General features: G+C 38.8%; 1 protein-coding gene across 5 annotated transcripts in view; it reads right to left on the reverse strand.

Moving 5' to 3' along the window:
• Window positions 1-535: 535 nt before the first annotated feature.
• CNOT4 (CCR4-NOT transcription complex subunit 4) overlaps window positions 536-26120 on the reverse strand; it is a 134383-nt gene continuing 108798 nt past the window's right edge. For 3 of the 5 annotated variants that reach the window (XM_060196638.1, XM_007526554.2, XM_007526553.2), the window contains exons 11-12: window positions 2734-2946; window positions 536-1965 (exon numbers count right to left, since the gene is read on the reverse strand). In XM_060196638.1, coding sequence (XP_060052621.1) covers window positions 1667-1965; window positions 2734-2946 — 512 coding nt within the window. In that variant the 3' untranslated portion in view covers window positions 536-1666. The remainder of the gene's footprint in view (window positions 1966-2733; window positions 2947-26120) is intronic. The other 2 variants (XM_007526557.2, XM_007526556.2) reach the window with 1 other exon arrangement.

The raw sequence follows: 26120 nt of genomic DNA on the forward strand, positions 1-26120 counted from the left end.
CTTTCTCTTTGAGTCGGTGGCATTTCCATCTCTCTCCACCTTCAGATCCTCCCTAGAAAGGCTGGTCCCACAAGGCTTATCTGTGGGTCTTCTTCAGATCTCTTCCCCGTCCTGGCATTCACATGCTGCTGCTTCCAACAGGACAGGGGTGCTGCTTCCACCAGGTCTCCCCAAGAGAACCTGCACCTCATACATCCACAGTCCACTGGATCCCGGCAAACGAGGCTTCTCAGTTAGGAAGGTCTGGTCTACGTCATATGGTGATGGTAAAAGGAAGTTATCTTCTGCAGGAAGCCTTGGGAGAAAACTCTCGGGGACAAGATGGGCTGATCTTCAAGATGGCAGAGACTGACGATACATCACTGCACCTTGTTTCTTATTTCTTCTAAAACATCTTCCCTATTGTAGAAGATATAAAACCAATGGACACACCTGCTGGCAAAACCAACGAGCACATCGAATGGCTGCTATCACAGAAACGTTTCAGACTCACATGCGATAAAGTGGAAGGACAAAAACAAGAACAGCCCAGGGGTCATCATCAAGTTCTGTTTTATTTAAGATTTTTTTTTTTAGTTTTAATTCTGAAGAAAGAGGTACATTTCCTTGTTTTTAGTTTTAGCATCAGGTTATATCCAGGTGTGTTTTCTTTTCTCCTGTCTTTTCAATACTGCACAGAGTCCAGAAACTACAGGGTTAAGTAAAAGCTGCAGGCAAGGAGGTCAGAGATTTGCTCCAGATGTGATCAGACAGCCCCAGAGCAGTGCTGTCTCAGAGTGCCCTAATCAGGTGAATTTAATGTAAAAGACAAAAAAAAAAAAAAAAAAAAATCTTGACGGAGGAGAACGACTGAGGAAATCACTTCTATTCCAGCTCTGATGTTATGTATAGGCACTAAATTTGTAAATACTTTGAAAGAAAAAAAATTAATTTAATTTAAATCTAAAGCCAATTTTTTTCTCCTTTAAGAAAAAAAAATTCACTTCTCCCCTCCTTATAAACTCTTTAGCAACAGGCCAATTACTACGACAGATCAATTTGTCTTTCCATCAATCAACTTCCAATAAAATCTTTTGCTTAACAACACAATCAAGTCATCTCCATCAATGTGCCAAAATAATTAAAAATTAAATTAAAAGCATTTTCCCTATGAATAGTGATAAGTTGAATACAAGAAGAATGCCAGGACCACTGCTTTCCCCACACACACATTTAGCAATCTCATTTTCAATTAACCTGGGTTTTAAACTTCTGCAGTTGATGAAGCAGTGACTTGACCTTTCCTATAGATTAATTGTCATTTTCTGCTAAGCAGATTATGTCATTATTATGCGCAACAGACAAACAGTAATTTTCTCTAAGTATTGAGACTGCCCTCTGATTTCTTTCTCCCCCCTTCCTTAAAAAAGGCATTTTTTTTTTTTAAAGAAACATTCAATAGTGTCACTCAAATTCTGGATCAACAGAAATGTTTACAATTAAAAAAAAAAAAAGATGGTAATGACTCTGTGATCACATTGCATCTGGGGGTAGGGTTAAAAAAAAAAATTGATCAGGAATGGGATTCTTCAGAACATAAGAGATGAGAAGGGAGCTGTGGATGGGCCAAGAGGGAGAAAACTGGGTGGGCCAAATCCTGCATTTTCTAATTGTTTCTCCTCTTTCCCTAGTGGCGGTCCAGTGTTGAACTCTGTAGTAAATCTGTGGGGGTTTTGCTGGGAGGTCTGAAGGCTGTCTGGAAGCCAGGGGGTGGAGAGTGGAAGCTGGAAGGATTTGAAGGAGGGTAGGGATTCCAAGTGGCTCTGTGCAGAGGGATCTGTGTGCTGAAGGGGGCACTGTGGTGGGTTTGTGAGGGAGCAGCACTGGGGCCGTCCATCTCTGTGAGGGCCTGAAGGGATTTTAGCCAGTGTGGAGGATTGTCATCTTGAAGAGAGTCTAAACTGTTTCCTGAAGATGCTGGAATACCTACGGAGAGAAAAAAACAAAAACAAAAACAAAACAAGAGGGAGAATGGTGAGTTTGTGCAGAAAGAGTAAGAAGTTTGTCCAACCAAAAATTAAAAATTAAAAAAAAATTAAGTTTAAGTGATTAGTTTATCGAAAAAGAAAAAAGGAAAAAAAAAAAAAAACACAGAAGAAATCACAATTTAAACTCCTTTCAAGTAAGACCTTCTCAATCTTATGATCCATTAGTCTCCTCCACCCACCACGATCATGATTTAGTCAGAGAAACCCAGGCCTCCCCTCAAGCTACAGAAATAAGTTCCCAGAACTGTAGGCTGTAATTACCCAATTGTGCTTCTCCTTCTGTTAAGGATATATAAACAAGATAGCCTTATAATAGAGAGCTTTATTTTGTAAAGTGGAGTATGTTCCTTTAGGAAGGATTAAGTCAGATCCTATGGCACTCTGAGACCTACAAGTGCACGCATGCTGCCAGATGTTAGTGTCTACTTACACCGAAAGCAACCTAGGCACCAAGGGCCTCGTTTCCCAACTAGGCCAACAGAGTTAACAAGAGACTGCATGACCCTGCAGGAGGAAAAGAAGCCACCCCGCACTCGTGGCTTTGTGAAAAGAAACTTTCACTCAAAAGACCTCTGTTCTTATTTAATCTATGCTTTAAGAAACGAAAACAAAAACAAAGCAAACAAACAACAACAACAACAACAAAAAAAAAAACGGAGTTGATGGCTGGTGGTCAGTGGAGCTGAAGGATGCGTGAGAAAGTTACCTGTGATGATGGCTGGGTCTGTCCAGCTGCCAGGGCTGTCCCAACTCAGGCTGTCGGTGGTGGCAGTGTTGGACGTTGGTGCACTGTGGTTGGCGTTGGAGGGGGAGGAGGAATTGGGCAGTCCACCAAAGTTGATGTTAATGTTGGGTAGAAGTGCCCTTAGCCCGTCCTGCCATTCCTTCATATTTAAACTCTCTACAGAACTGCTGTTTTCTGGGAGATTTACCAACAAAAAAATGAAAGATAAAAAAAAAAAAAAATAAAAGCTGACGTTAGAAACGTGTTGTTCTTTTGTGTTTAAAATGGGAGGAGAATTATTCTTTCTTTACTGAGCACTTATTGCATTGTCCTTGTAAGGTAAACTTAGATTAGAATTTTTTGCTCATGCACTCAGAGCCTCTGAAGGAAGTCAGGGAGAACTAGCTGAAGGATCAGGACAGGGAGCTTCCAGTCTGCCTTCCGGCCTCTTCATCACTAAGCGTTTGCAAATCAGTAATTCAGTTTAAAGACTCAAAGCTTCAGAGTACAACTAAGTTCCAGCTGTATTAATGAAGTTTCTGTCAGTGAGGCATTTAGCCAGCTGAGCTGATTTACACTATGGGGGGAGGGGTTGCAAGTTCAATGTAGGAGCTTATTGCTGAGCCCATTTAAATGGAAAAGTCATTTTATGAAGAATAAACATAAGCCAATAGAGAAAGAGAATTAATTAAGTCCTTCTTAATTATAAAACTGGCAATGCATTTCAGAAGAGAAAAACAATAATGGGCAGGCTTTTCCCCTTAGTCACAAAGGCCAAGGAGGCAGAGGCCATGCCATCTTTCAGATAAAATCATTTCCAGGTCAGTCTGCCTACTCTATGCCAACAATTCTGACAATCATTCAAAATGCAGGTCCTGGAGTTCTACAGTTCTCTTGGTGTATTTAGCAACTGCACTGAACATGGTACACTAGCAACATAAACACTTTGTTTGTTTGTTTTAAATAAACTGTGACTACGCCATCCAGAATTCACAAAAGATTAACTATAGATTGAGGATACCTACTACATGGAGTAGCTGTTGTACTGATCATAGAAATACAAACTATCAAGTAGAGTTTCCAAGAAAAACATAAAAAAATATTGCTGGCTGTGGGATAGATTAGCCATCACCACTAACGGTGATGATGATGTGATGCTGATACACTACCAGATTCAGTCTGTGCTTTTAGTACATTGAGAATACTCTTGTAGCTCTGTTGTGATCATTTATCTATGCCAAATTATGTTTCAGAAAGGGAGACAGAATCCTATTGACTTTATAGGAAAATTAAAACACACACACAAACTATAGCCCAACGTAACAAAATTCATCTCTGATTACAGAAATGAAAAAAGGGCAAACTATACAATACAAACAAGTCAACCAAAGAGGAAATAAATTCTTGAAAGCTACTTCCATTTCATAGTCAATGCAATTTCCTAAAGCTCATACTTCTATTTGCATTCTGCTGTACAACTTGCAAGAAGCTCTCACAGTCAACTGTCCTTTCACTTGATCATGTTATTGAGAGGTAGCCAGAGGAAGGGATAGTATCTGCATTAGACAGATAAAAGGAAGAAACTGCAGAAGAGTTTTTGCCCAAGGCCACAGAAACTGTACAGTGAGGACTTGAGCCGAAACCCTATTTGTATTGTAGTTGTAATAGCATCAAGTAACCTCTGGATCCATCCTGTGTAACTATTTGTAATGGATCAAGTATATAAGGGAAAACCCTAGGGTCTATGAGATCCATGCTTAAAAGGAGACAAAAACAAATCTAGCAGCACGATAGTATATCCATGAGCACAATATGCAGGGTAAAGAAGTTATTTGGGACCTGCAGGGGGTAAAGCTTCACGGGTAGTGAAGCAGGGCTGCAGGTAACTCTGTCTCTCTCCCTTTCTATCTTCCCCTCCTCTCTCAATTTTTGTCTCTATCCAATAAACAAATAAAGATAATTTGAAAATTTACAAAGATATTTAAGAGAGAGAGAGAAGTTATTTGTATTGAAGGTACAAAGTGGACTTTGCAGTCAGGGGGGAAAATTTCAAATCAGTGATGCAATCAACCCCACCTTACCCATCCACCTCCCTATCAAGTGCATGAGGTAGTAATAAGATCATATGAATAACACTGCTTGGCTACTCTCAATTATAGGAAGGCTTGGTGGTCCAGCCATAGTCTAGCTTTGAAGGCAAACTGTCAGACTAAATAACGTAAGATGGTTTTCAGTTAACCAGAAATTTAATTCTAAATTTCTAGGAAGAAAATGAAATGATGATGTATAACTATGCAGGAAAAACTTGAAAGGAAAGAGAAAAAGAGAAATACCCTGTAGCTGCTGCACCCTAAGACCAATTTTCTCCTCACCTCTACGTCTATGGAGAAAGAGGGCTAAGGAACCTTTAATTTTGCATTTACAGAATAACGCTGGCATTTATGCAACATGTATTTGAAAATTCCTGTTGCATCCAAGGAAGTCAAGAGAGATTTGTTCAGGCACGCGAGGTAGAGGGGGAACTCTCTATCTTTTTCACTTTATGTTGCTGTGAACTTAAAACTACTCTGAAGTTTCTTCAAAGCATTTGTTTCTCTGCTCTTTGGCTAGTTCTTGCACAGGATATAGAAACAGTAAGAAAATTAGATCTTCCCAAATGAACAATGATAAAAAGACTTACCTCTTTCCTCTTTATTTACTGAATAGAGACAGCCAGAAATCAAGAGGGAAGGGGGAGAAAGAGAAAGAGAGAAGGGGGGGGGGAGTGAGAGGGAGAGAGAGGGAGAGTCCAAGAGATCTGTAATACTGCTTCACTACTTGCAAAGCTTTCCCCCTGCATGTGAAGAGGCTAGTTTCTAACTCTCAGATTCTTGCTGAAATAGTCAAGTGCCCAGACCTCTCTTTGGGAATCTGACAGTATGGAGAATGGTGTATAGTGAAGCTTTAGGGCTACACAAAAATGGACCAACATCTTTAACTCTTGGGATGTGCCCACTATTCCAAGTAATTTTAGAGAAAAAAACTACTTTGTTTTGTTTTTTAACTGTAGCTATGCCAAGTGTTAGATAAGAGAAAAGACATCAACTAAAGCCTAATCATATTAAAACAGCTTATCTCAATCCAAGAAGGAAAATCACCTCTTTTGCCACCAATCCTGTCCCCCTTCCAGCATCCCACCCACACACAGCCTCGGACCCAAATTTGTTTTGGCTGCAAGGGCTTCTGGTAATTCCATTCCTTCAGTAAGTATAAAGGATGCATCATTCTCGGTGTTGCTACCATTAAGCTACATAATTCTTGTCTTTGCATTGCAGGATGTTTTTGCAGAATTCCTGGCCTCTCCCTACTAAATGCTACAAGTGTGTACACACGTGCACACACTCACACAGGCCTGCTATCTAGTTCTGATCATCATAATGATCAATGTATCCAGACACTGTCAAAGGGAGGAGGCAGACTACAAAATCATCCCTGGTTGAGAACTATTGACACTGAACCTTCCTTTGTTTCTAGAGCTCTAAATAATCCCACTACAACATATACTTCCTTTTCAAATAGTTACCAGGGGCTCAACCACTGAGCTCAACTTTACACAATTTCATTTCCCTTTGTACAGAACATCACAATTCCCTATCAACGAGTTAGTCACTCTAAGAGAAACACACACACAACTCTGAAAATTATACATGGTCTAGAAAAGACAACTCCACACTTGTTACTAATATGACTCTGATCATGTTGGTCTTCCACTAGAGTTATCTTTGGGGACTCTGTGTCTGCACTATGATTCCACTGTTCTCAGCAGCCAATACCCTTCCACCCCATCCCCTTTTTTTCCTTCTCTCTTCCACTCCTCTCATCCCTAATAGTGAGTGAGAGATGGCTAGAGAGAAGGAGAGATAGAAAAGAGACACCTGCAGCATTGCTCCCACACCCGAGTACATATGTGGACTGTTGGGCTTGAATCTGGGTCTTCTGGCAAAGTAACAAGTGTGCTCTATTTGCTGCACCACCCCTGGCCCCAGTGAGTTTCTTAAAATTAACTCCCCCCTGCCCCACCACTAAAACAGAAAATTAACCCAAGACATGACGAGTAGGAATATTATCTGCCTTGGTTTCACTCCGGGTAACATAGGAGAAAGATATACAAGTCAATGCCAATTTCTTACCTGACAAGTGCCTAACAAATTTGACTCTGGGGATGAACACTGAATAAACAGTGAAGTCAGGGTAGAGAATGTCTCACTTGTCAGGTACAAAGGTGACACCCAGACTCCTCACAGATGTACAGTATCAATCTAATAAATATGCCTCCTCACCACCATTAAAATATTACAAAGTCCTACAAGCTATGGAGAGGCACTGCAGAAAGGTAGGGGGAAAAGAAACCTGAAGACCAAAGTACCATGAAAATCAAGTTACAAATTAAAAAAAAAAAAAAAGAAAGAAAATCAAGTTACAAAGCATATTCTATATTAGAAATGATACTGTAATTAATAAATTGTACTATCACAAGAGAAGGGCTGTATATGTTTAAAGAATTGCTAATATATTTAAGTGCTGATGTTAAAAAATTCAATGTATAATATATGAATACGTACAAGAGATCACTTATTTTTGGTTCTCAAAATTCTGACGGCAGTTTGTAGTTCGACTTTTCAGTAAGAACTCAAAGCACTTTCAAGATTTCATAGATTAGTGGGGGAGATGAATGATGGTTATGAAAAAAGACTTGCAAGGTTCGGTCTCCAGCAATGCCATAAGCAAGAGCTGAGCAGCGCTCACAGAACACACTCTCCTGAACTCCAATGTGCAATAATATGTATCATTGTCATTTCCGATTACTAGGTTCAAAAGGAATTTATGGACAGGGGAGACAGTGCAACGGTATCACATGAGATTTGCATCCAAAGGTCTCATCCCAGACACAAACTATGTGGTTAAAAAAGGGGAGGGGGGAGATGAGGAGGAGGTGAAGGAGAGGAGGAAGATGACCAATGGTGATGATTATTTTGTTTCAAGTTCCATTAGCTTGCTGGCAGCTGAGCATTCACTCAGTTCACAAGTCAGTCATCACAGACTCAGCACGTTGGCAAACCTACGTTTATTAATAGTAACAACAAGTCATTGTAAAATGCATGGGTGAAGGCTGCTAAAAGTAAAACAAAGCAACTCTTTGTTGAATGACTACAGTGTGCAAATAGAACACAAGCAGCGTAATGGTGATTCCCTGTCACATAGCAATTGGAACTGTAGTTAGAGCAAACAACTATGTGGAAAGTTCAGCCACTATGCAATCTGCAACAGGCTATAGGAGAACTCTCATAAAGCCGCATGTGATTAATATATGCTATAAAAGTTCAGTGAAACGTGAGGTCACTTATACACAGGTGGTGGGAATGTGCAGGTGGGTGCAAAAATACTAGAGGAGTTGTTTTCGTTACCACCCAGGCTTCCTGATGCTGAAAATTCCACAATGGGTTGAAACTATTTTTGATTTTTTTTTCTCTCCAAACATTAGATTACTCCAAACTACTAATTGGAAAGGATATTGTATATAAAGAAGTGAATTTTATAGATAGAATTCAGCTGTGTAAAGACATGAGCTCTTTCACAGAACATCAGAAAGCAGGAAAAGAAAAATGGTTTAGCGCCCAGCTAACACGAGAACTACTAAAGCAGGCTGCAGAGACTCTGCAGCTCGGATTAACTGGAGGATGTCACAAAAAGCAGAGCTTGGGGACCAGGCGGTGGCGCACCTGGTTAAGTGTATACATTACAAAATGCAGAACTACTGAGAGCAAAAATGTGAGAAAGTCTGCTCTGTATGATAAGCTGCCAGTGGTGACAAGTCAATGTGTTATTCTGGCTGGCATGAAGTCTTCACCTGAAAGAATGATTTTTAAATGGGTTCCACAGATGGGCAAAGGCATCTTGGGAATCACTGGGAAGGAAGCAGCAAGCAGGGCACTAGGGTAGTCCTCTCTCCACCTTCCTGATTTTATCTTTTTAACATACTAGGGTACTATGTAAGACACTTCACTGAAAAATATGATCAGCTCATCTGCTATGAAAAGTGAAAGCTGGAGACATATTAGACGAAACACATGACAAGCTAGATGTATGACAACATGGTTAGGCAAAACACACACACACATGCTATTTCAAGTGTTTGCCTCTTCTGTTTCCTCCCAGAATTCTTGCCTCTTGTTTTTTTTCTTGTTTGTTTGTTTGATTTGTTTTGTTTTTAGTATTACTCCCCATCCTCTAGGTCTCTTCATTAAACAATAGACCTTATTAATTAAACAAATTTGATACAAGTAAATTAACAAACCATCAACTGTTCTAGTTTCACGTTTGAGTAGGGACACTTGAACCTTTGGTCACTCCTTTCTCAACCGCAAACACAAAGGCCAGAGAATTCCTACGTACAAACATGTTAGATTATTCTGTTAGTAGTTAAACACATCCCAACCGTGAAGTAGTCACTGAGAGTAACAGACACAGAATACTCAAGAGTCTACTTTTCAAGTTTTTAATTTTATCCAAGGTTTCAGTCTGTAACTGAATCTTGTTTTCTCACAAGTTCTTATCTTCCCTTTCTTTTCTTCACTCTCGTCCTTTATAGCTCTTACAAGTTCCCTCCAGTGGTTACGGAACTTAAAATTTCCTGGTGCAAGTTTTACACACAAAAAATGTTTATAGTCCACTAGTTACTCCTTGTTAGTTGTGCTGCTAAATCCTCATGCATTTTTAATAGGACACAGGATACAATCCGTCTCAACCTCTACTCTCTCCCCACCTCACAACGTGATATATTATTTCCTACCAGTTTTGGAACAGAGACTATCTACAAGTCGTTTTTAAGAGCACCTACAACTTTTTCAGACTTCCAACATATCTCAAAGGAACTCAAATAAAGATGAATTATCCTAGTCCTATATGTCAAACCAAACTTTAAAAATTGTACAAAATGTCTCCTACCACAACTTAAAAGTTTCACAACATAGGTGTGTTAACTAAAATTTTCTGATTAAGATGGCCATGTTGTGAATGCCTTTTTTTTTTTTTCCAAAAAGACTAACAAACACAGTTTGTGAGAAACTGTTATCCTATTTAACTGGAGCTAGCACTCAAATCACTAGGATCCTGGTCATGATAAAGCAAGACTGGCCAGCACTGCAAAAAAAACTTCCTAGGACAGACAAAATCCAAAGGGGTTAGTAGATTTGAAAGCAAATATTACGCACATTAAGTGAGAAATTCTAAGAACTTAATGAAAAATTTAAAAAGAATAGAAAAACTTGAGCAAATTGCTAGCAAAAAGAAAGTCAAATTTTTAGTCTCTAGCAGAAGGAAGCAGAAAGGATGAACAAGTGGATGAACTACAGTACACGATTTCTGCTTCTGGACTCTTTTGGGTCTTTCTCCATGTCAAGAGCACTTTCCTATCTCTTCTATTTTTACCAAATCTTCCAGTCAGATCAAATAGATGACAGCACTTACACAGTCTGAATCACATTAAACTGACTGCAAATTATGCTATTAACATGGACTGTAGTCACCACTTACCCCTACATGTACTCATTCATACCTTCTCAATCACAACTCTACTAAAAGGCCTGCAAAAGGGATTGTTTGAAGATTCTTCAGTACGTAACTATAACGCCTTAAAGATTTCCACTGAATTCATGATCTAACTCTGAGAGGAACTTAAAATCAATTTCTCGGGAGTTGGAAGTAACGCAGCAGGTTAAGCGTAAGTGGTGCAAAGCACAAGGACCAGAGTAAAGATCCCAGTTCAAGCCCCCAGCTCCCCACCTGCAGGGGAGTCACTTCACAGGTGGTGAAGCAGGTCTGCAGGCGTCTTTTTCTCCCCTTCTGATTTCCCCTCCTCTGTCCATTTCTCTGTCTTATCAAAAAAAAAAAAATATATATATATATACAAAATCAATTTCTCCTCCAGCACAAAAATTCTACTTAAGTCCTGTTGAATTAATTTCTATGCATCTTAATGTTTGACACCATGAAGGAATTAAAAAGAAATCACTCTCTGAAGAGATACAAATTTTTCAGAAAGCAGCCACTAACATAGTCCTAATAGTACGTGAGATGTTAAAACACACCTGAGTAGAAATTAAAAACCCAATGTCTCAAATAAGAAATTATTTTAAGGGTGAAGGAGATAGCACAATGGTTATGCAAACGGACTCTAATGCCTGAGGCTCTGAGGCCCCAAGTTCAACTCCCCACACCACCATAAGCCAGAGCTGAGCAGTGTTCTGGTAAAGGTAAAAAAAAAAAAAAAAAAAATTAAAGCTTATTTTTAAAAATAAATTATTTTAAAAGTTACTCTACCATTTTTGCCAAAGGTTATATAGCTCCAGTATGTTAACTAAGTACTCAACCTCCAACTCCAAAGAACTGTTCTTGCCACAAGCACACTGTGAACCAGAACCTGTGCTGGCAGGACTCATGGACTAAGAGCAGAGAGGCATGTTCAACTACATTGTGTAATACTGAGTGTTACTCTGGTATGAACAAAGTATGAGGGGCGTGAAGAGAAAATAAATACTATTCTGCATGTAGGTAAGTTCAGGAAAAGATCTGGGAAGACACACCGAATCATAAGACACATCAAGAAAATTATGAACAAATATGTTTGTGGACAATGTGTACTTTCATCTACTAGACTGTTCCTACAAGGGGCCAAGTGGTGGCACACCTGGTTAAGTGCACACTTAACAGTGCGCAAGGATGCAGGTTCAAATCCCTGGTCCCTACCTACAGATAGAAAGTTTCACGAGTGGTGAAGTAGAGCTGCAGGTGTATCTCTGTCTCTCTCCCTCTGTCTCCCCCACCCTTCTCAATTTCTGTCTCTACCCAATAATACATGCAATGCATGCATGCATACATATATACATACATACATACAATGTTCCTATAAGGTTCTCAAAGTCTGTTCTGCTAGAGAATCACATCATCAGACTTCTGTGTCCGAGGATCCAAAGTCCCACATTCAATACCATGCACCACCATATGCCAGAATTGAGCAGTGCTCTGGTTAAAATATATATATATACTAGAATAAGGAAAAAGCAAACAAAATTTAATGCATTCTCCATACTTCCAGAGGAATAAAGAATAGGGTGCTTTCCAATGGAGGGGATGGAATACAGAACTCTGGTGGTAGGAGTTATACCCCTTATCCTACACTCTTGTCAATCATTATTAAATTAAAAAAGTGGGGGGGGGTGTTTTCACTGGAGTGGATGGGACATGGAACTCCGGTGGTGGGAACTGTGTGGAACTGTACCCCTGTTATATTACAATCTTGTTAATCATTATTAAATCACTAATAATTTTTTTTAAAAAATTTATGCATTCTAGTCATATCATATACTAGATTAGATGGAATGTAAATAAGAATATACAAACAAACAGATAAATGAAAAGGAGAAGCAAAAATAGGAAGGTTGTAGGAAAGCATTTCAGTGAGCACAAAACGGAGCAATGATTATGAAGACAGTTCTGAAGAAAGGATAAACAAGGGAGTTTGTGATCCAGGAAAGGTGACAGAGATTACCAGAATGACGTTCCCAAGAAAATTATGGAACTACAGAGATGACAAAAGGTGGGTGAGTGTCAATTTATATTATCATCTTTGAAGCTTAAAATTTGTTAGAATGAAATAAATCAGATCAAACACACTCCACATCATCTCTTCTCATGATAGTAACAAGGGAAATTTTTATTCTGAACTTAATTATAGTCAATAAAGAACTAGTTGGCTATTTTAAACAGACCAGGAACTCTTATGAGTATGCACCGTAGTCTTAGGATTGACAAAGGAAGGAATGAGAATTACGAGATTTGAGTGTCTGTGGATGGATGGCAGTCTCGGCTACTCTTGTAATTAGCATGTTTGGTAACTTCTATATTGCAAATTACAAAAACTACTATTTGTATTCACAAGTTAAGTTTCTTCTACTAGACAGTAAGTTTGTCTAGGAAAGACAAACTTAATTTAATCTCCTCTGTATAACAGTGAACAGCTCCTGATCTTACCCCTCAAGAGATGTTCAATGTTTCATAAACAAAGAGCGCTGAACTTCTGCTTCCACATTTTAAGAAAAGCTTTCCCAAAATATTAGGAAGGTTAGGTTGTACAGGGCAGTAATTCATAAGCCATAGAAGATGCTATAGTATGATAATCTGACTATGTACAAAGTATCTAACTCTAATAAGGAAAATAGGGACAAATCCAAAGAACCCAGTTGTTTCGTGAAATTAAATGGGGGGGGGGATGACATAAGCTTAGATAAGAAAGACGGAGATGGATAACCTACCTGTGCATAAGAGTATCATAATCCTGGGGGACTAAGATCAAAATCCATAATGATCTGGGGCTTGTGAGAAATGCCGAAAGCCAGGAAAAAGCAATGTTTGGAACAGGAGAAAATTAGGAAAGATCACTACTTAGCCTGATGCCGTATTGTGCCAAATAAAAGGCAGAGCTAGGAACTCCATCTTCACAATCATTCCCACGTTCTTTATAAGAGTACAGTCTTTACACAGGAAGGACAGATTAAGCAGTGTGAAAAAGAGAGCTCTATGTCAGAAGACATGCAAAGAAACAAAAACAAAGTCTACTCAATTTAAGTGGTTTAAATTTCTAGGTGCAAAAATGAGTTACACCCTCGGGTTTTAATTCTCTCAATTGTATCTCCAAGTCCATTGTTAAAAGAGTCAGAAAATGGCAACCCTCAAGAACAGACATCTTTATATTTCTTGGGAAATACCTGCCAACAGATTAGGAGTTTGGATAGTTTCTCTAGAAACTAGTGTGACAGATTTAGCATCCATTGCTCTGCTTACATGTGAAGGCATTACCTGTGGGAAATACTATAAAGACTAAAACTCACTATCTGTGTTGATTAGAACCTCAGTTCCCTTCCAGCTGAAATATACAGGGCTTAACATCTAATTCTGAAGGTATCACTGAGGCAGTTTCTACTGACAAATGTTTTCCATTAGAAACATCCCATTCCAATATCCCCTGGCATGTTTCCTGCTCTGCAGTCAGCACAAATTCAGACTTTGAAACCAGCTCCATTTCCATCCACTGACACCAAGTTCATAAAGTAAATGGATAAGCAATGACTAAGAGTCAAAACGTATTTTCATAAAGAATAAATCGTATAAAAAATAACAATCTGTAAGTAGGCCTTTCTAGGTTGTTCTAATTATAATTTATCTTGAATTCAGCATTTCATGAAGGTACTTTTTTTGGATAAAGTGATATAGCACAGCTAAGTGTAGTTTTCAGATTTTCATAGAACCTCGTAGCAAAAGGTGTGAAAGCCCAAATGTTCCTGTGATACTGCCTAGTTATCACCTTTGACATCATGTTTTTTATTATGTTCACAAAATCCACAGTTGATATACAAATGGAAAATGGTAAGTCAATTCTAGAGATGGCAGACTCAATTATTTAAACTGCAATGGCTATTTCTAGATAGGAATCCTTGAATTCCTCACAAAATGTTACAAATGATACTACAACTATTTATTGATCACTCTGTGATCATGGTTCTTTCATAAGACAAATTCAAGGATCAAGTGGTGGTCTGGCTGGTAGAGCACACAGGCTACCATGCAAGAGGGCCAGGACTCAAGCCCCAGTTCCTACCTGCAATAGGAGACTTCACGAGCAATAGAGCAATACTGTAGGTAACTCTCCTCTCTGTCTTGCCCTCTATTGTTCATCCTCTAACAAAAAGAAAAATGAAAGGGGGGGAGATGCACCTTGGAGTCACCATAGCCGCACTGAATCCAATGATAACATGGCAAACAAACAGCTCTCGTACAGTGACATACATGCAAGATAGAGCCTGGCTACACCAAATCCAAACACAAATCTTACAGGTATACATTCAGATTTTTTTTTAATCTATTAGGAAAGTGCAGGGTAGAAGAAATGTAATCATTTCTATGGAACAAAAATAAACAAACAAACGACAACAAAAAAAAACCAGTTCAGTGGCTCTACTGAGTAGTCTTATGTGCTATGACTGAAGAGTCATGGAATTTCTTTTAAGGGTCCCATTAAGACCATGTTATTCATGTGCAATGTCTAAATGGTAACTGTCTAACACTGGGCAAACAGCAATACCAATTCTGAGCCTCACTTTCCTCATTTACAAAATGAGGGCTAGTGCTTGTCCCGTAAGATACTTTTATAGCAGGACTATGGAGACTGTAAAAGACCATACAAGTCTTAGTAAAAAGAAAACTCTCGGTGAAGAAGTAAATCTGATCATATGTAGACATGGTTCATATTTTCAGAAAACTATTTTGTTCTCAAAATAAGTACAGAGGAAAAGTGGACTAGAGGGAAAACTAGAAATTGTGTCCACATATAGAATGGTTAAAAGATCTAAGGATGCTTCATCTACATACAGAAGCTGCTACGTAAGTGGTTAACTGCCTTCACCTATTTGGTAAGTGCAGATATCAGAAAGATCAGATTTTTGTTTGACAAAGAGAAAAAAAAAACTAACAATTACAACTTGCCCATAATAAAATCCATCAATTCTGACAGTACTACACTTCCTAAAATGCTCAAATGCTTTGATTTTTTTGCCACCAGGGTTATCACTAAGGCTCGGTGCCTGCATGATGAATACACTGCTCCCGGGACCTGCCTCTCTCCTCTCTCTCTTTCTCTTCCTCTCTCTTTCTTTGAAAGGATAGAGAGAAATGGAGAAGCATAGGGGTGACAGAAAGACCTAAACAACTACTTTGCTGCTCATGAAACTTCCCCATGCAGGTGGACTGGGGTCTTGAACATTGGTCCTTGCAAATGGCAGCATGTGTACTCAACTGGGTGTGCTACCACCCATCCCTATGGGGGAAAAGTATACTAAAGAGACTAATTGTATGTGTTTTAAGACAAGATATAGACATATATAGTTTACTAGTGATAAACTGGAGTTAAGAAAAATACTAAGTGGATTTTTAAAAAAAGATTTGTGTGAGGTGAGCAGGGTCATGGGAAAAATTAGTCAAAGTTGAGGTCTCCAGAGTTCAGATTAAAAAAAGAACTGATCATGAAGTGGTAAATGGCTTGAAATATAAATTCTAAATGCCACAATAGAATCAAGAAGTTAATCATAACTCCCATCAAAAGCCAAGGTGAAACAGAAAACAGACTCTGGCTTTGTAGATGTCTAGACATAACCAGATACTAACATTACTCTTTCAAGCAAGAGTTTTCCTTCGATTTACTTATGACATTCTGAGCATCTCAGTACCACCTACTCTGTAGATGATGCCTTAACATTCATTCTGTAGCAGCCTCCTTACAGTCATGCTGCTATCTGGGGTTTTGTTATTTTTCTAATGCATCACTCAAGAGGCTGGTTATTTCAGTCAGTGATAACTTCTGACTACTCAGTGTCAATATAATATTCATATGAGAGTAAAAGGTCTTCTTTGAACTTTCAGATCAAAGTTCTTTGCTGCCCTATTGACGATGTGTCTATGAAAACTCTTGGGAGCTGGCAGGTGGTGCACTATACTCCCCTCCCCACACACTTTCAATTTCTGTCTGTCCCATCAAACAAAATAGGGGACTAAAAAAAGGGGGGGGGTCCTTAGAGGTGTAGATTCTTAGTGCCAGCACCAAGCCCCAGTGATAACCCTAACAATTTTTAAAATATATATTAAGATACCCATAATTTTCTACATATAAAACTTAATTTTCTAGAAGTTACTAAAAATGCCAAACTCTTTTTCCTTCCATCTGACTACAAAGCTCACTTTTATTTTAAACAGTAGATATGAGTCACTCATCATTTTTCTATAAGGTAACTTCTTATCAACAAAGAATTTTTTTAAGGTTATAGATCTATTTCCAAAAAAATCTCAAAAAAAGGAGACAAAATTTAACTATATTCTGAAAAAGAATTTTTCATACCCAGCTATCAGCACCTCTTTTTTTTTTTAAGAAAGTGGTCTATTTGGGGATTAAAATAATTACTTTGTCTAATTTCATTAAAAGGTTAGTACAGGAAATGAAGTGACTTCCTCATTTTATAATGAAAGCAAATGAGATAGGTATGTAGCAGGCCTATTTTGAAATTCAACGAAGATATATGACATCTATAATGGGGGAAAATGGCTATATTTATTCACATTCTAGGGAAAATATTTTTTTTCTATGGCGGAGGGGGCTTGGTCATCACTAGAGTGTCACCATTCCAGGCAAGCGGGCAAGCTTCTTCAGAAGGAAAGAGGAAAACAGACACAGGAAAAGAGGGAAAGACACCAGAGCACTGAGGCTTTCCTCTGTGCTTTGGGAGCTGGACTAAACCTGAATCGCACGCAACAAAGCAAGCACCCTCCCAGGTAAGTTATCTTGCCAGTCCTCCTTTCCAGTTTCAAATGTGGTTTTGATTCTAAAAGATTTAGTGCTAATGAAAATGCATTCTGTTCAGATCTACAAATAACCTGATGAATTCAAAGACTTACTTACATGCTTATCACAAGTCCGCTGTGGGATCTTGGTTTAAAAGTCATTTAAAATATTATGTTATTTAATTTATCCATTCTTAGCTATAATTCATTATAGCTGAACTTGGGAAATCAGAGATGGCACTGACAAACAATTCTCAATCCATGAGGAGTCTTACTGAGAAGGAAAACGGGATGGCAGAGGCAAGAATGATGAGATGAATACATTCTCAGGTATAAAATACAACTACATTCTATTTGCATCAAATCCTAGAATTTTATATTGACGTTTTAATGGCCCCAAAAAATGCTTGCATTGAAAATCAGCCCTTTCTCTGTTAAAAAGGAGAAGAAAAAGGAGGAGGAGAAACTAAATAGAGAGGTAAATCTAAGTGCTCAGAATTAGCCTTGTGGTAGGCAAAAACTGAAACCTGAAAATCTGTTTTTTTAAAAAACGGTTGGGAGTCAGGCGGTAGCGCAGTGGGTTAAGCACAAGTAGCGCAAAACACAATGGCCAGCATAAGGATCCGGGTTTGAGCCCCCAGCTCCCCACCTGCAGGGGATCACTTCGCAAGCAGTGAAGCAGGTCTGCAGGTGTCTCTCCCTGTCTTCCCCTCCTCTCTCCATTCCTCTCTGTCCTATCCAACAATAATGACAATAATAACCACGACAATAAAACAACAAGGGTAGCAAAAGGCAATAAATATTTTTAAAAATTTTAAAAGGGAATATTTAAAAAAAAAAACAAGGGTTGTAGGTTATATATGATCTTTGATTGTTTTAGTAGCAAGCTTCATTCCAATCACCATTTAAAGTACAGGTTAGGAGGGGCCAGGTGGTGACACGCCTGGATTGAGCACACATTACAATGTGCAAGGACCCGGGTTTGAGCCCCTGGTCCCCACCTGCAGGGGGAAACTTCGCAAGTAGTGAGGCAGTGCTACTCTCTCCTCTCTTGATTTCTGGCTGTCTCTATCCAATAAAGAAATAAAATAAAATAAAATAAAATAAAATAAAATAAAATAAAATAATATAATATTAATATAATATAATATAATATAATAAAAAGTACAGGCTAGGTCTTTGGAGTTTAAACCCGGCCACCTTAATCATACTAAAACTTAAGATAATAGCACATCTACCTTGGACTGGGAAAAACTACAGGTAGGTTAATTTGTGAATTAATTACAATGACCAAAAAAAAACCTGGTAGCAGATGTTATCCCAAATGGGGAGTAAGCAGAGGTAAGGAAATGATAGACAGACAGACAGATGGACACAGTCAGATTATCAGTAATTCATAATCATTAATTTTAGCAAAATTCCCATTTGTATTTTTAACAGAAAAATGCAGTGAAATAATGGTATGTAACCTCTAACACTCAAAGTCAACTTGAAAACTTCCTACTTGGTGGGTAAAGTTACAACCTAGGGCCCTCTTTATCATAGCTGGATATTCAACTTATAGGTAATAAAGGAAAAAAAGCAGCTTCAAGGTGTTTGATTTCTTGCAAATGCCACCACATGGCAGTGTTGAACAATGTCCCAATAGTGTCGCGTATCACTACGTTCTATTTCATGGAGACATAAAGAGTAACGACGGAGTGTAATGCTAGTGGTAATCCTTGGGGAAAGATCGCAATATGTTTGGTAAAAGCACTAGACTACAAAAGTTGATTGGAGTCAGTTTTCCTGTGTTTCTTCTTGGAGATGCTGATGGTTTTTATCATCTTTAATTCCTTGTGGAGATTTCTCTCTATTTCATTATTCAGAAAACAATACTGTTCTTCAGTGGGGGCAGGGGATCGGCAAAAATGCTTTCATCTTACACGGTGCAGTACATGGCAGTTCTTCATAGGTGAATCTGAGACTGTGCTTTTGGTGTGGGGGTGGTGTTCCTTGGAGCCATGACTATACACTTTTCTTTAACATTAGAGATGCCACTACTCTAGTGGATACATGTATTGGTTATTTTTTTTAATATTTTATTTATTTATTCCCTTTTGTTGCCCTTGTTTTATTGTTGTAGTTATTATTGTTGTTGTCGTCGTTGTTGGATAGGACAGAGAGAAACGGAGAGAGGAGGGGAAGACAGAGAGGGGGAGAGAAAGATAAGACACCTGCAGACCTGCTTCACCGCCTGTGAAGCGACTCCCCTGCAGCTGGGGAGCCGGGGTTTCGAACCGGGATCCTTATGCCGGTCCTTGTGCTTTGCGCCACCTGCGCTTAACCCGCTGCACTACAGCCCGACTCCCCGTGTATTGGTTCTTAACTGCTCTTTGGCACTGGAGAAAAATCCCAAGTAAATTAAATCTACCACTGGTTGACTCCCTTTAACTCTGAAATTGGTAATTTTTTTTTCCTACCATGAGTACATGAATAGTTGGTTAACACACACACACACACACCCCTAAAGTTACTATTACATGATCTTTGGGTCACATTTAACACCAAGCTGTTTTGACAACTTAGAAGAACTATGAGTTGCCAGTACGTAGACATTTTGAAAACCACATCTACACTGACATTCGCAGCTGAGAGCACTTGTAATGACTACTGTGGTAAATTGAAAGACACAACAAAGGAAGAAATAGTCTGAATCTTGAAATTGCCTTTTTCTCCTTGTCCTACATGTATGAAAGTAAATTCACATAGGGCAAATACAATTTTAAATTGCAACTAAAATATGACTCGGGGGAAATAGCATAATGGTTATGCAAAAGGCTTTCATGACTGAAGCTCAGAGGTCTCAGGTTGAATCCCCAGCACTTATGTATGTACTATAAGCCAGAGCTGAGTATCTCTCATATTAAATAAAATAAAAATTTTTAAAAATAGAATATGAATATGGGTGAATCATACTTCAGAGCCTATTTTATGATCGTCATGTCTTCCAAAGGAGTAGTGTTAAGGACTAATTCACATATTCCACAGCTCTGAAATTTCATGACTATAACACACATTTTGTATATCATCTTATCCTTTCCTTTCCAACTCCCAGAGTATGAGATGGTAGGCAGGGAGATACCATAGTGGATATGCAAAAAACGTTTATGACTGAGGCTCCAAGGTCCTAAGTTCAATACCCAGCACCACCATAAATAAGACTAGAACTGAGTAGTGCTCTGGTTTAATATATATATAATAATTAACCAGAGCATGACATGGGATGTGCATGTCTAGGAACGAATGAAGTATGTGGAGGAAAGTGCTGACAATTTTATTTTCATATAAAACCTGATCGGGTGCGATGAATACCAGTATTGCAACCTCACTGCATTTATATACTGATCTTACTGCCTTAAAAACTATTTAGTTTTTAAGTAAAAATAGTTTTAGTAAAAACTATTTTATACCTAAAATAGACCTACTAGCTATTTCCAAAACGGAGATCCCAAATCTTCATCTGCAATATTCCAACCTTTAGGTTCATGATCAATCAACAATTTGTTTGGCTTTATATGTTAACAGTTTTTCAGCCACCAGGTTCCAGATGCTAACATGACGCCAACCAGACTTCCCTGGACAGACAACCCCACCAATGTGTCCTGGAGCTCTGCTTCCTCAGAGCCCCACCCCACTAGGGAAAAAGAGTGACAAGCTGGAGTATAGATCGACCTGTCAATGCCCATGTTCAGTGGGGAAGCATTTACAGAAGCCAGACCTTCCATCCACCTTCTGTGCCCCATAATGACTCTGGGTCCATACTCCCAGAGGGATAAAGAATAGGAAAGCTATCAGGGGAGAGGATGGGATGCAGAGCTCTGGTAGTGGGAATTTTACCCCCTTGTATCCTATGGTCTTGTCAGTGTTTCCATTTTATAAATAATTAAAATAATAATAAATTATTTAGAAGATACAAATATAGTGTTTACCCCAAAATGTGAATTAAACAGTAAGAATGTATATCTGAAAAAATCCGAGATAACTTGGTGCTATTCCCACCTCTATATTCATTACATGGAGGATTAGACACTTACTATATGTGAACCAGCACACATGCATGGGCACACACCCATTCAACCTCAGATTCATACAGAGCTAGGCTTATAGCTTACCTTTGCTAACTAAAACTTTTTCTGCATAATGCTAGTAAATGCCACAAAGACAGACTATTCATGCTATTTCAAAACTATTTAGTGACTCAAACATTTTACCTACACAAGGAAATGAGGAGCTTAGATCTCTTATCTACAACTTCATGCCTTTCTCCCTTTTAAGGTAGGGTATAAAAGTTGTTTGAGCCGTAAGTTTAAGAGGTCCTGCTGTGAAGAAAAATGAACCGTTTTAAGGACATTTACCTTTCAGTCTATTGCCTAAATGCTGAGTCTAGATGCAGTTATTACCACAAAAGCCCAAGGAATAGACCTAAATTTTTACAGTTAGGGCAGGTTATTCATTCCACTATTTTAATTTTGAGATCTTTAGAGATCAGTTCTGAGCCACTAAATTGCACACTGTAAAACAGTTCATTGTATGTTAGGTAAATTCTGATAGAATTTTTTAAAGTACTGGACATTTTAAAGGATTTATACATTATATGGAGGGAAGTGTTGCTTTGTAACAGAACACAGTAGTGGGCTTTAGTACCGAACAGGAGCTGGAACAAAACTCATTATGTTCCAGGGTCTTTTTGGAACTTCCAAGAACCTTCCAAATAACTGTTACATGTGAAGTAGCCTAAGAATATAAAGACAAGTGGATGGCTGCTTAGGAAGCATGGCTTAAGGAAGTCTGGAGAAAATGGACTGGTTCTCAGGTGCAACAATCTCCCGTTGTTTAATGGGAATGCCAATTCTCAAGGGCTCTATATAACTTAGGTTTGCCTTTAGTACTAACTACCTAACAGGCATAAAACTAGATTTTTATATAACTCAGATCCAAGGGAGCTTGCTTTCTAGAAAGCCAAGAGATAGAGTAGATTTACTTTAGTGAATTTTGAATAACATGTGCCCATAACCAGGTGGCCCGTCAAGGGTAGCTCTTCAGAAAGGCTTCTGATTAAAGCTGCAGGCTGGTAAGCTCAGTAATACATGGATGCTAAGAGTATTACTTATGGCAGCAAATCACAAGGCAGTGAAGAGATTCAGGCAGCACTGGTTTCTTGATCCACTAGCATGGTCACAAAAGCAGTAGTATTCTTGAGAAATGACCTGTTCTTTGAAGCACTGGCATTTTGAAATGGCAACAAGTCCAGTGAGCTTTAAATATTTTAAGTTAATAAACTAAGCTTGCTTCCAAATGAGGCAAAGTAACTAATAATCAAATAAGACAGTATGTTACACATCTGTGTGCATCTCTGTCACACCATATCTGCGGCAACTTTTTTTCTAGATTGAAATCTTAAGTACACAAAACATAAGGACCGAGAGCAGAGCAAGTTGTACATTTGTTTCTAATCACTCAATCAATCTTATTTTTTTTTTGGGGGGGGGGGGAACAAATGTCAAAAAACATAAATAAAACTGTTACTTTTTTTTCCCTCCAGGGCTATTACTGGGGCTCGGTGCCAGTACTATGAAACCACTGCTCCTGGGTCTTGTGTGTGTGTGTGTGTGTAGGGGGGGATAGGACAGAGAAATTGGGAGGGGAAGGGATGACAGAGGGGGGTGAGAGAAAGATAGACACCTGCAGACCTGCTTCACTGCTTGTGATGTGACTCTTCTGCAGGTGGGGAGCTGATACCGGGGTCCTTGCGCTTCATACTATGTGCGCTTAACACGTTGAGCCACTGCCAGGCCCCCCAAATCCTTAACATTCTCTTCTCCACTTGGAAACAATCTAACAAAATACTTTCCTGATGTAGGTGGAAAGTTGGTTCTTCCAGCTTGAGAATGTGGCTTATGGACCTGCAACATGAGTTGCTCAGTCACTGGTCTTGCTCAGCCCAAATATTTTGCACGCTGAAGGACGTGTCTACCACCACCTTGTTCCTGCAGGGCCTACTTAAACCTATCAACTGTATTGCTGGATTCTCCTAGGCCTTCTACTGTACTCTCTTTCCAGGTCTTCCTTCCATGCTCTGAGAAAGGAATGTTTAGCCCATCTGGGTTATTTTCTGTTGAGTTACCTTCTGTTTCAAAGAAGCCTACACCACAGTTCCCCCAAGTAACACCACCATTTCTACAACTCTTAAGTATCTCCTCTACTTTCAAAAGAAGAAGGACTGGCGGAAAAGTGGGTACAGAAAAGCATTGTTCTCCCTTTCAATCTCTAGTCAAAGCGTTAAGATACCTACCCACCATCCTTTCTCTGCTCCTGACCCATCGTTCATAGATCAGTGTTTCACATTAATCAGTCTACTAATTTGCCGATCTCTTAAAAACACAAGTAGCTTCTGTTCTCCTCAAAAATCTACAAATCTGAACTTCCTTCAACACACACCACTGCTTCTTTCCTACCTTAGTGGGCTCACCCCGACCACAAAATTAGGTATTTAATGGCTCGTTTCTTGGATTACCTCTGTTTTTCATTTTATTTTTATGAGAAAGACAGAGGCATACCAAAAATGAAAGAGATCACAGCATCAAAGCTTTCTTCAATGTAGTGGGACCCGGCTCAGACCTGGGTCACGCACATGGCAAAGCAACGCTCTATCCAAGTGAGCTACTTCACTAGCCCACGTGCTTGTCACTTTCTAAAGAAAGTTCTCGGGTGGAGGGTAGATAGCATAATGATTATGCAAACAGACTCTCATGCCTGAAGCTCCAGAGTCCCCGCTTCAGTCCTCCGTACCACCATAAGTCAGAGCTGAACAGTGCTCTGGGAAAGGAAGGAAGGAAGGAAGGAAGGGAGGGAGGGAGGGAGGGAGGGAGGGAGGGAGGAAGTTCTCAGTATCAGCTTTGGCTATTTCTGATGCTTTGTGCTAAAGGAACATACAAAATCAAACATATCTGAACCCTAAAATTTTTTATTTGATCCTCTTCTTTACCTAGCAATTCATTTAATTTCTTTCTAATGCACTTCTAGGTTTATTTGACAGATTTATTCACCTCTCTTTCTTGGCAGGTTTCCATCTCCATCTTTCCATCCCCAACACCACACCATATGCATTTAGTCATTAACTCATTTCAGGAGCTTACCTCCCCCCACCACACCTGAAGAAATCCTATTGGACTATCCTATTGAACTAGTCTATCTTCTCAAAGCACTGCACATGTATCCCTGTATTTTAAATATTTTGCTCTATTTCCTTAAAGTATTAACTTCTAAGATCTACTAGTCTTCTAGTTAACATCTTTTTCTAGTCCCCTTTGTTGCCAAGTGTCTTCTGTAAGTAGTCAATGAACGCTTGCATCTGTATCGTTGACATTTCCTCATGAAGCTTCAGAATCTGTCTGCCATATGTACTTTTCTAATGAATGTTACATTTTTTAAAGAGCACAAGAGACCGAGCCAAACCCAAAGGTCTTTTCTCAGATCCCATCCTTTGACTTCTAATTTATAATTTTCTTTCCAATCCCATTATTACTATTCTAGTTCAGGTTTAGTTCTAGTCTAGTTCATATTTGCCCTGGCAGCAGTGATATTAACGTAGCAGTTGTTTTCTGGCTGGTCCAAAATTCAAGTAAACATATCACTAAATGAATCTTAAAATGCTGCAAGGAAACTACAGCTTTATCAAAGTACCCACAGTTCTTTCCCAATCACAACCACATCAAGAACTCTTCTCCCTGGTGTTCAAAGCTGTCATACAATTATACCACTTCCCTATACAACCCTTATGCCTCAACTATGTCCATTTCTTTATTATGTTTCTCTCTTAACATCTACAAACCATGTTAATCTGTCTCTGGTTTTAAGCCAACTTCAAAATGAAAAAGTTCTATACATTTAAGATACATGAGGGACACAGAAATCAAGACCAGAGCACTGCTCAGTCCTGGCTTATGATGGTGCTGGAAGTTAAATCTAGGACCTCAGATATGCAAATCCTGTAAAAAGTCTTGGTAAAATCTTTCCTTGAGCCAGGTCACAAATCCATTTTTCCCCAAATTTCCATTTTTGCCTTGATAACCAACAAAGTGATTAGCTCACTAAATATTTCATATACCTTCATAAATGAAAGCATTTTCTTCAGTGGCCAAGAAGAAAGTGAGATACAACACTAAAGACAGAATGGCTAATTTGATTTTCTATAAATTCCTTTATAGGAAAAGAAATCATTGCTTTGGGCTAACATTTTCTTAAAGAAAACTTTTAGTTATTGTATGATATCCATTTCATAAGCCAACTAAGTAGATCTGGAAAAAACTTGATGATCAAGTAAAAAAAAAACTTTTATAACAACATAGGATAAAATGTAAAATGTCTTCTAGCTTAATGTACACATAAATAACAAAGGGTCTTCACTGTGTAGGAATTTAATGTGTACCTGCAATGTGTTTCTTTCTCGACTTTCCTAGACAATGTATTTGTGGGAATGGTTTCCAATGGGCCTGTATCACAGGAGAAAGAAGCTCTAGCGGTCTTAAAGGTGCAAGCTGGGAGTACTTCATAATGGTTATACAAAAGATTTTCACACCTGAGGCTCTGTAGTCCCAGGTTCAATCACCAGCCAGGGTTGATCAATTATCTCGCGTGTGTGTGTCCCCATCCTGATGCCTTTCATCAATAAACAAATATTTTTGAAGGTACTTGGAATACCTTATAAATAGGAGCCATGTGGGGATAAGGGGGTGTGCAGGGACTAAGTGTACTAAGATTGCTTCTTGAAAAGAAGATACATATTAGAAGCTCTGCATATTTCCCGGGACACTAATTGCAGGGGATATGAACATATATGCACAGAAGTAAGAAATACTTAAATTAAGAATACTGAATGCATATCTTTCTATCAAAATATCATATTT

Source organism: Erinaceus europaeus, chromosome 8, assembly GCF_950295315.1.
Source record: "Erinaceus europaeus chromosome 8, mEriEur2.1, whole genome shotgun sequence".
NCBI classification, from domain to species: Eukaryota; Metazoa; Chordata; class Mammalia; order Eulipotyphla; family Erinaceidae; genus Erinaceus; species Erinaceus europaeus.